This window comes from Cynoglossus semilaevis, chromosome 13 (genome assembly GCF_000523025.1).
Source record: "Cynoglossus semilaevis isolate Cse_v1.0 chromosome 13, Cse_v1.0, whole genome shotgun sequence".
Classification (NCBI taxonomy): Eukaryota; Metazoa; Chordata; class Actinopteri; order Pleuronectiformes; family Cynoglossidae; genus Cynoglossus; species Cynoglossus semilaevis.
In genome coordinates this window covers 21,242,042-21,251,663 of record NC_024319.1, presented here as the reverse complement: position 1 = coordinate 21,251,663, position 9,622 = coordinate 21,242,042, and the positions used below count along the sequence as shown (strand labels likewise).

Here is a 9,622-nt window from a genome sequence, read left to right as displayed (position 1 = left end):
TAATTTCCCCTCCCTCACTCCCTTCTCCTACATCAAGCGTTGCCTAATTGATTGGCCCGACTTCAAAACCCACACGTTCTCTGTCTGAACCAAACCTCTGGACGTTCACCTCACGCTTCACAGCCGTACATCATTCAAACTACCTGTCAGATTCAAGGGTCGGGGGGTCGGGGAGGACTTTTTTTTTTTTTTTTTTAGTTTTTTTTGCCTCCCTCTTTCTTCGCTGTAGTTCTGAACAAAAGGCAATAATGTGTCAGGAAGCATTTGGAGTCAAATGTGAGGGATTTTCAATGAGCTCCACCTGCAGCGGAGACGGCCGTTGGACTCCACGGAGCTGATGGACTGCTGCTCTGAATCAGACATAATGATTGGCTCCACAGAAGAAGTATAAAAAGGAAGAAATAATGGCTGTGTGTGTGTGTGTGAGATTCTTCTCAGAAAGACACACAGCTGCAGCACGTGTGGGTTTAATAAAGACATGTATTCCTTTATACCGAGAGGACCAGACTTGACCCACTGGTAAAAAATATAGGAACCAAAATATAGATTATACCGGCCCTAAATCGAGCACAATTTCAAATGATTTTTTTTTTCCCTCAAAATTTGATTTTTCTACATTCAAAAAAAATGTATGACATCTGTTAAATCTCTATTCGTAGTAGTTTTAACTTATTGCTCCGAGATTTTTTTAAAAGAATGCATTGAAAACGCTCAGATAAATAATAATAAAAAAATCAAAAAAAAATATCTTTATGCAATTTTATCTCCAATATATTGTTTTTCCATTTCAGATTTGTAGTTTGTACATGTAAATAGATTTTTTTTTTTAATTTTTTTTTTTCTAGAACCATAACAGGACATTATAACCATTTTACTGGCAATTTTTGATTTTCTGGATTGCATTATATAATATATTTTGTGGCATTTTATGTGTAAAATATGTCATGTTTCCTGTATCTGTGTGTGTGTGTGTGCTCCGCTCTATGATCTATGAGTCCAGATGTGTTGACCAATTGACCATAAAATTGTTGAGCCGCCCTCCCTCTCTCTCTCTCTCCCTCTCTCTCTCCCTCTCTCGCCGTGATTGTAGCTGTAGCTGACCTCTCATTACAGTTACCTTTCTCTCACTTCTGGTAACGATTAGTGCCGTCTGCTGTGAACTGACGCCCGCTGATGACATTTGCACGTGAACGTTTGGTTTTTTTTTTTTCCCTGACTCCACATCTGTACTGTTCCGATGTCAGAAGAACTCCCCAATTTTTCAGTTAGGTGAAGCAAATAAGGCATTAAATCAAATGGAATTTTGTTCTGTTGGGCTAACCTTTAGCGCTGCCCTGCCATACAAGTTGTGACAATTATAGAAGTTTTTTATTTGGTAACTTAAACATTACCAAAAGATTTAACCCAACTGTCTTACCTCCATGGGCACGGTGAGCGAGGGTAGTGGGCTCTTCACGTGGCCGAAGTTCTGCAGCGTCATCATAACGACGCAGCGCAGCATCTCCAACATAGCAGCTGAAGGCCTAAGATCGAGAAACCAGGAGTCAATGACAAATACTTTCGCAAAGTTTCTTTGGGTTATCTCCTTGATCAGTCTTTAATGTTGTTGATGTTTGCTGCTTTGTAAATGACTTACACTCCATTCCCACTATCAATAGAGAAAATCATACGTTTCACATCAGAGCACTCAGCAGTGGCCTTTATACTGCTGACGCCATCTCTGAGTTATATTTAATGACGATGCAGATTCACCTCAATGACACAACGTTATCAAATGAAGCAGCACAAAACTTTTAACCACTCAGGTTTTCTCTATGGGATTCTGTGCGAGTGAACACTGTTTAAATTGTTATTAAATGACTGAAACACATTACAGACATTGAATCCATATACAGGAAGTAGTTGACCTACAATCTAGACTATAAAAACATCAGAAGAGTCTGAGTTATACCTGGGATCCATAAATAAAGGACAAAAAAAAACAAAAAAAAAACAACAACTTTGCAACAGACTGTATGTCGCATTTTTCTTCATCCTTTGGCTGGGTTTGTGACCTATATTCCGGTGCGCCTTATATATTAAAATATATAATTTCACATGTTTGTTATTTTCACACTGACCGCCGCTAGGTGGCACTCTAGGCTTGTGTACCAGTATCTGCCACTCCTGTAGCACTGAAAATGTACATGTTTGTTTTTTTTTTTCACACTGACAGCCGCTAGAGGGCACTCTAGCTCGCCGGTACCACTTACACTTTGCAGCGACATATGTTTTTTTTTTCTTCTTCATTATGAATTTTTTGGCTCGTGCGACTTATAGTCCAGAAGAAACGGTAGAGTAACTTAACGTAATGGTAGACATTCTTAATAAATTCATGAGCAATGGCGACGTAACCACGTAAACCGTTACCCCCCGGTAAGAAGACTAGCGGCTAATTCTGTTGTTTCCTCCGATTCCGCTGGCAGCAACGACTAGAACAGAACAGCCAGTTTCATCTTAATTCTCGTTACATAAGGTCAACAGATAGTGGAGTTTAATGAAAACTGAAGAACGCAACTTTAACTACAAAAATATGTCATACGGGGTAAATTTTAATCAAAGTGTGGGGCAAAAAAAAAAAGAACGTGTTAAATGACCTCTGATAAAAAACAGAAAAATATTTTTGTTAGAAAATGCTTTTTTTTGTCCACTTATAAATGATTATGTGAAACGAAAACCTTGACATTTGTCTTGGAAGCCTCGGTTGCTGGGAAATCTTCAAAAGACAACATTAAAATCCAATCAGACTAGATAAACAATTACCGCCGTAGCGTACCTCTGGTCGATGATGAATCCCAGAGACGTGAGGGTGAGAAGAATGTAGCCGATCATTCCCAGTACCGTCAGCTGAGAGACCATCTACAGACACAGACATTTTCGGTTAAACATGAGAAAGTGTGCGTTTGCAGGCAGAAAGTATGTTTTGAAAAAATACAGCTACATGAGAGTTTACTGCTTGAATCAACATCGCGGTTGGTTTAGTTGCAGTCAGAGGGGAGCTGACAGGGAGAGCTGTCGTAAAAAATAACGGAAAAAATATTAAGAATCCAATCTAAAAGAACCCAGAAGGCTGAGTTTGAGTGTTTATCCAACACTGCCAAACAAAACAGGTCTGACCTTCAGGGGTAGAGTGTTACAGACACACACACAAAGAGGAGGAAAGGAGACGGGAGAAGGGTTGAAAGGAACGGTAGAAAATGCAGCAAGGAGGAAAAAAAAAAAAAAAAAAAAAAGAGGAAAGAGGCAAGCACAGGTACCAGAAGTGGAGGAACGGGGAGGTAAAGAGAGAAAACCAGGCCTGAAACGGAGGCAAAAAAGTTGAAAAGTACCAAAGGTATAAGTTAGGGAACAAAAGTAAATAGGAAGGAGGGAGCAAAGTTAAGGAAAATAAAAAAGAGTAGAAGAACACAGAAACACCAAAAGAAGGAAGGAACTCTTCTATTGAAATAATAAGCATGGATATAGAAAAAAATGAAAAGGAGACAAAAGAAAGACCCAAAAAAAAAAAAAAAATCCCATTTTCTAACGACCTAAGAGGGAACATTTTAAGAATTCTTTTTCAGCCAAATCAATTCATCAATTCTCAGTCCTGGAGCAAAAAGACAAAAAGTTCTGATCTGATTGTGACTGTGATTATCTAAGCCATGTGAAACACAGTGGAGGAGAGAACGTGATGTACTGGCTCATTTCTCTCTTCTCCAACCTACAGTCTTGGCTCTGAGGGCCGCGGCGGCAGCAGCAGCGGCAGCAGCAGCAGCAGCAGCTGGAATCTCAGCGTCTCCCGAGGCCGTCCTGCTCTGTCAGCTTCGGTTTACATTTTTCCAATGTTAAAAACAGAAAGTAACGCCCAAATTCTACTGACTGGTCCCAGACTGGGTTCAGACCCAGTGGGCCAGATACAGTAAACATCACATCAAACCATCAGCCGGGGACGTGAAAGGCAGTTTTTTAACAAATGTTTGTTCTCCAAGAGTCATAATCCTCCACCACCCTGGGGAGCTTGAATCATTTGAGCCCCCACATGGGAACACAGACACATGATATGATCATGTTCTCCCTGAATATCTCCACTTTTCTCGGGACGGGATCCAAAGGATCAGAGCGCAAAAACCATGACAGTCGGTGCAGCCTGTCAGGTCTGATTAGAGCTGAGCTGTGAGTCCTTCGGGGCTCCAAGGTCCGCAGATAAAGTTATTTTCAGCAGTAGGTGGAATGACAGCGGGATTATTTCAGGACTGGAGGTTATGAGAAATAATGACGGCGTGTAAAAAAAAAAAAAAAAAAAAAAAAAAACGCAGGGCGGACTCTCATTTGGCCCACTGCTTAGCTAACTTTTGAAACAAGAAGAACAAGGACATTTGGTTTAATTGTGAAGAAACGGAAAAAGTCTGTGATGCAAGTCACGATAACCTGGACGTAAATAGTTGTAATAATCGAAAAACTGTCAGGAAAAAATGCGGACGCGGTCCAGTTCAACACTGGGACACTGCTCCTCTTTATTTTAACGGAGCTTTTCGACGGTTCGTGTCGCTGCTGTTTCACTAGTGGACATTTCGTCTTTGTCCCTTCGCTTCCTTTCTCCCTTGCTTCACTTTCTTTCCTTTCATTTGTCCCCATTAACGTCTCCTCTTTATTCTCCTTTTACCCTTGATGGTTGTTCACTTTGACATCTGTTTGTTCTTTCCTCTCCTTCTCATTTGTTCCTTCATCTTTACCACCCCCCTTCTCTCTCCCTCCTCACGCCTTTTTTTTTTTTGTTGCTTTTCTTTTCCTTTTTTTCCTCGAAGGGTGGAGTGGAGGTCTCCTCTCGCGCCCCTCCCTCTCTGCTTCCCTCCCTGCTTCCAGCTGGTGGTCCGACAGTGAACACAAACGTCCTAATTGTCGGTTTTTCGCCACTTCCCTGAGCAAACAGTCCTGAGGACGCAGTAATCAGAGAGTGGGAGGGAAAATAACAAATTGTGGCAGAGACCCGGGGATAAATCATCTTTCAGCTCCTTCATATTCAAACTCCCAGGTTCAGAGCAGCCACAGCTCATGAAATGCTGCCGGACAATAATTTATGTGTCCAGGTTCGTCTGAGCCTCAAGTCAAGGCCATTTTAAACAAGAACAAAACAAAAAAAAAACCATCTGAGATGACATCATCAGCACCAGGAAGGGAAATGGTAAAATCACAAAAATGGTACATTACAGGCTCCTGCACTCAAAGAAAGTGGAAATAGAAGATAAAAAAAATATATAATAATAATGAAACTAGAGATGACATCAAAAGAAAGAAAGAAAGAAAGACAGAAAGAAAGAAAGAAAGAAAAAAAGAAAGAGGAAGGAGGAAGTTAGGAAAGACGATGGGAAAGAAGGAAGGAAGGAAACACTGAACAAACAAACAAAGAACTTCTTTCTTTCCTTTGTTCTTTGTTCAAGGAGGTGAAAAGGGAGTGAGGAAAAGGAAAGAAAGAAAGAAAGAAAGAAAAGAAGGAAGAATGAAAGGGAGAAAGGAATGAAGAAAGGAAGGAAGGAAGGAAATAAGGAAGGAAGGCGGGGAAAAGGGAAGAGAGAAGGGAAAGAAGAAAGGGCTGAGGGAAGGAAGAAAAGAATAAAGGAAGGAAGGAAGGAAGGAAGGAAGGAAGGAAGGAAATAAGGAAGGAAGGAAAGAATTCATGAATGCATGAATGCATGAAGGAAATAAGGAAGGAAGGCGGGGAAAAGGGAAGAGAGAAGGGAAAGAAGAAAGGGCTGAGGGAAGGAAGAAAAGAATAAAGAAAGGAAAGAAGGAATGAGGGAAGGAAGAAAAGAATAAAGGAAGGAAGGAGGAAAGGAAGGAAGGAATGAGGAGAGGAAGAAAAGAATAAAGGAAGGAAGGAGGAAAGGAAGGAAGGAATGAGGAAAGGATGAAAAGAATAAAGGAAGAAGGGAAGGAGGAGAGGAATAAGGGGAAGAAGAAAGGAAGGAAAGGGTAAAGGTTCTTCCTTAGTGGAAAATCCCAGACACAGGTTGTTGTTGAGAGGAAGAGCTGATCAGTCATTCGCTCAGAAAGTTGGCCAAAACTTTCTGCAGCTTGGTATTTTTTCCCCTGCTGGATCATTGAGAAACTCTGATCCAGGCTGGACTCAGTGACAACATCCAGAACTGTACTGACCGAAATCATGCTGGCAGACACAGTCCAGGGCTCCTGGTCCTGGACCGGACCACCTTCACACTTAATCCAAGGGACGACATCCTAAATCTCACAGCCAATCAGACAGAATATGTACAGAACTCTTTAGGTACCAGTCGCAAACACCTCTATATATCCAGGAAGGTAATGAAGAGTACAGATGAAATTAACAAAAAAAAAAAAGAAAATAGAAATAGTCGATAATGAGTATTCACTGAACCTACCATCTTGGTTTCAAACAGGTGGACGTATGTCCCCAGCACCAGCAGGAAGTGAAGAACCACGTAGACTTGGAGAAACAGAGACCAGCTGGGATTATAAGCAACCTCCTTCCCTGTGACCTGCACCAGGAAAATCAATTCCAGTTTAATTCAAATTCAAATCACTCATGGACTCTGTTTGGACCAAATAAACTTTTTTCTTTTTTTTTGGCTTTAATTACTTTTGAAAATGTCCTATATGTTAGCATTTAGCTTTTCCTGCATTTATGTTATTCATCTTTTCGCTACTTACAGGCTAGGTTTGTCTACTTTGGCTAATTTCTTTTTTCCGAGCCTTTTAAATTTTAAACTTTACTTTTAAATTTACATTTTGCATTTTAGCTACTTTCTAAAGTCATTTTGACACCATTATGCTAATTTTAGCCATATTTTTGACAGGATTACAACCGTTCCTTGGTTACACTTTATACAAATGTATAGCTATTTCTGGCTAACCTTTAGCTGCTTATATCTTGTGAACGATTATATGATCTCTATGACTACGACAGTTATTTCTGAAATAACACTTAATGTTTGATTTATTTTATAATGGCTCATGTCTGGTTATCCTTTGACCCGCTTCAAACTATTGACCTTTTTTGTTTTCCTACTTCCAGCTGTAATGGGGCTAACTTTTTATTTTTCCTTTTGCATAAAGGTTTTTGGCTAACCCACTTTGCCACAGATATGGCTTTATTTTTTGGGCTGAGTTGGAGTGACTTCTTGCGTATACTTTTGTGAGTCGTTACCGGGTTAAAGTTGTCTTATTTGACTTCTTGCGTATACTTTTGTGAGTCATTACCGGGTTAAAGATGTCTTATTTTCTGCCTAATGTGAGGCTGTATTTTTTAGGGGGAAACTGTATCTATTTCTAACTATTTCGTCGATATTTCAATCTGATCTCGACTTATTGTGACTGTATTTTGGCTTGCGCTGATCTAACCTCCTCTGAGTTTTTTTTTTTTTCATAGTTCTTAAAGGCCTGCATATTTTCACAACAACTGCAGCAGCCTCTGGCGTCATTGCTCCAACTTTTCCAAAGACACAGGTCTAAATAAAGCCGTCACAACATTCCCTCTCTTTCTCTTTGGAACAATTTGCATATATCCAGAGTTTTATGAGAAACAGCCACATCAAATAAAAAGCTGTAAAATCCTTTGTCGAGGGGGAAAAACAAAATGTTAATTTTCACCGTCCTTACACGCAGTCTGCGGAATGAAAACCGCACGCCGTTGAGGTTAAAAGTGTACATGCAGAAGAAGGAACACAGGCTCCGACGGAACGTCCTGGTGGTTTGCTTTGAAACGATGCCGATAGTGTCACTTGGTTCCTGCCCTCATGCTTTTCGCACTAAAACTGTCCTTTGACTTTAACGACGGAACTGGTCTCTTTAAACTCAGCGGGGTGAAAGAGAGAGAGAGATTGAAACTATACTGAAATAAAATGATGCTCTGTGTCATTAGGTTGAAGAATTTGGATTCAGCTCTTGGAGATTACACAACTTCGGAGTTTAGAATTAGGATTTGAAGCAAATTTAAGAGAGAGCATGAGAAAGAGGGCCCAGATGAGAAAGTTTGGTTCTAAAAAAAAAAACCCTGGGAAAAAAATTTCAAATGCAGGGATCGATGAGTACCAATCGGTTAAATGTTTTGGTACAAAAATAGACAGAAATGGGCCAAATAAGTCCAGGAGTTCTGACAAAGACTGAGACTGTTTCCTTCCTGTGTCCCAGGAGTAAACAGATCCACGCAGTCAATCCTGGACGACTGTGTTGACAGTTCATTTTCCCCCAGTTATGAAACTCTGTGTGTAGGAGGCAGCAGAAACAAAGATCTTTTATTCTCACTGAAATGATAAATTTGATCCAGCTCTGGCTTCAGAATTCTGCACCGGGTAATTCACTGATTTTTCCCAGGCTAAGCTTAGAGTTATCTTTGAGCTAAGTATTCATTAAACTTAAATCAATATTATTTTTTTCTCGAGTTTTACCATCACGAGCAGGCCCAATATTTTGTACATTTCCATGAAAAAGTCACGCGGTTCCATTATTTTACACCTATAACATTTGACCTGAGTCCCAGTCAAGTTCCCGTGATTACAAGTCTCAGATTAAGTTTAGCTAACTCTGAATTGAGTCTCTAACGTTCTAAGCATTGTTGACGACATTCGTCTTTTAGACAAATCGAAACAAAAAACTAAACAGGAAGTTATATAAAGACAACTAATAGAAGCTGTTTTTTAAAGACCAGCATTATGTCTACATATATGCTAACGAACAGTTTGCTATATGCTGCATATTTTGTTGAAGAATAATAAGACGCAACAATAATAATAACAATAATTATTAAATCAAACAATAAAATTTAAATTAAATTTAGTTGCGTAAGCTTTAAAATTTTTGTCTGCTAAACAGTTCTATCGTCCTGTTTGGGTATAAGACTTTTAGTCAAAACACTAGGACAAAGACTCAAAATGAACACTGTTTTATATCATCAAAGGTTCAGGGTATAAGACTTTTAGTCAAAACACTAAAACAAAGACTCAACATGAACACTGTTTTATATCCTCAAAAGTTCAGGTAGAAAACAGTGGTTTTCAGTCGTACACAAATGAAGCTTAAATTATTTTTCATATTAAACTGTTTTGACTCAACAGTGCTATTAAGCCTACTCTTAGCTGTGAGAAATGTGAGGCTTAGTAACATTTTGGCTTTTTATATGCAAATGTTTTATATATATACTTTATCCACCCTGTAGCTCACAATAAAATCTGAATAACTTAGCAATAAAAATAATTTGTTAAGACATAAAAGAAAAGGCTAGCCTTGGACAAGTCAGGCAGGCAAGGTGAGGGAAAATTCTTTTGTGAATTTTATTTCATAGAGTTACAGACCTTGGGATTGGCAGTGTGATCTCCTAGTCGAGGTTTTCCAGGAGTCCAACTGGGACCGTTGAGGAATGTTAAGATTTTGTTGCCAAAGGCCTTGTATGTTCTGGAGCGTTTCCACAGGTGCCTGTAGTAGTGGATCTAGAAGGAACATTCACAGAAACACTGTAAGTTTGAAGGTCTTGAGTATGCATCGGAACCTCGTCTTATTTCTCTGTTTGTCATAAATGCTTTTTACAAGAGGACACATTTAGAACCCGTAGAATTGACTCAAATCCATAGGA

At 39.5% G+C, this 9,622-nt stretch overlaps 1 protein-coding gene across 1 annotated transcript in view; it reads right to left on the bottom strand.

Annotated features, from left to right (window-relative positions):
* agmo (alkylglycerol monooxygenase) overlaps positions 1-9,622 on the bottom strand; it is a 34,768-nt gene that overhangs the window by 9,519 nt on the left and 15,627 nt on the right. The window contains exons 7-10 of the mRNA XM_025061556.1: positions 9,345-9,479; positions 6,417-6,533; positions 2,816-2,898; positions 1,418-1,523 (exon numbers count right to left, since the gene is read on the bottom strand). Of these exons, the coding sequence (XP_024917324.1) occupies positions 1,418-1,523; positions 2,816-2,898; positions 6,417-6,533; positions 9,345-9,479 (441 nt within the window). The remainder of the gene's footprint in view (positions 1-1,417; positions 1,524-2,815; positions 2,899-6,416; positions 6,534-9,344; positions 9,480-9,622) is intronic.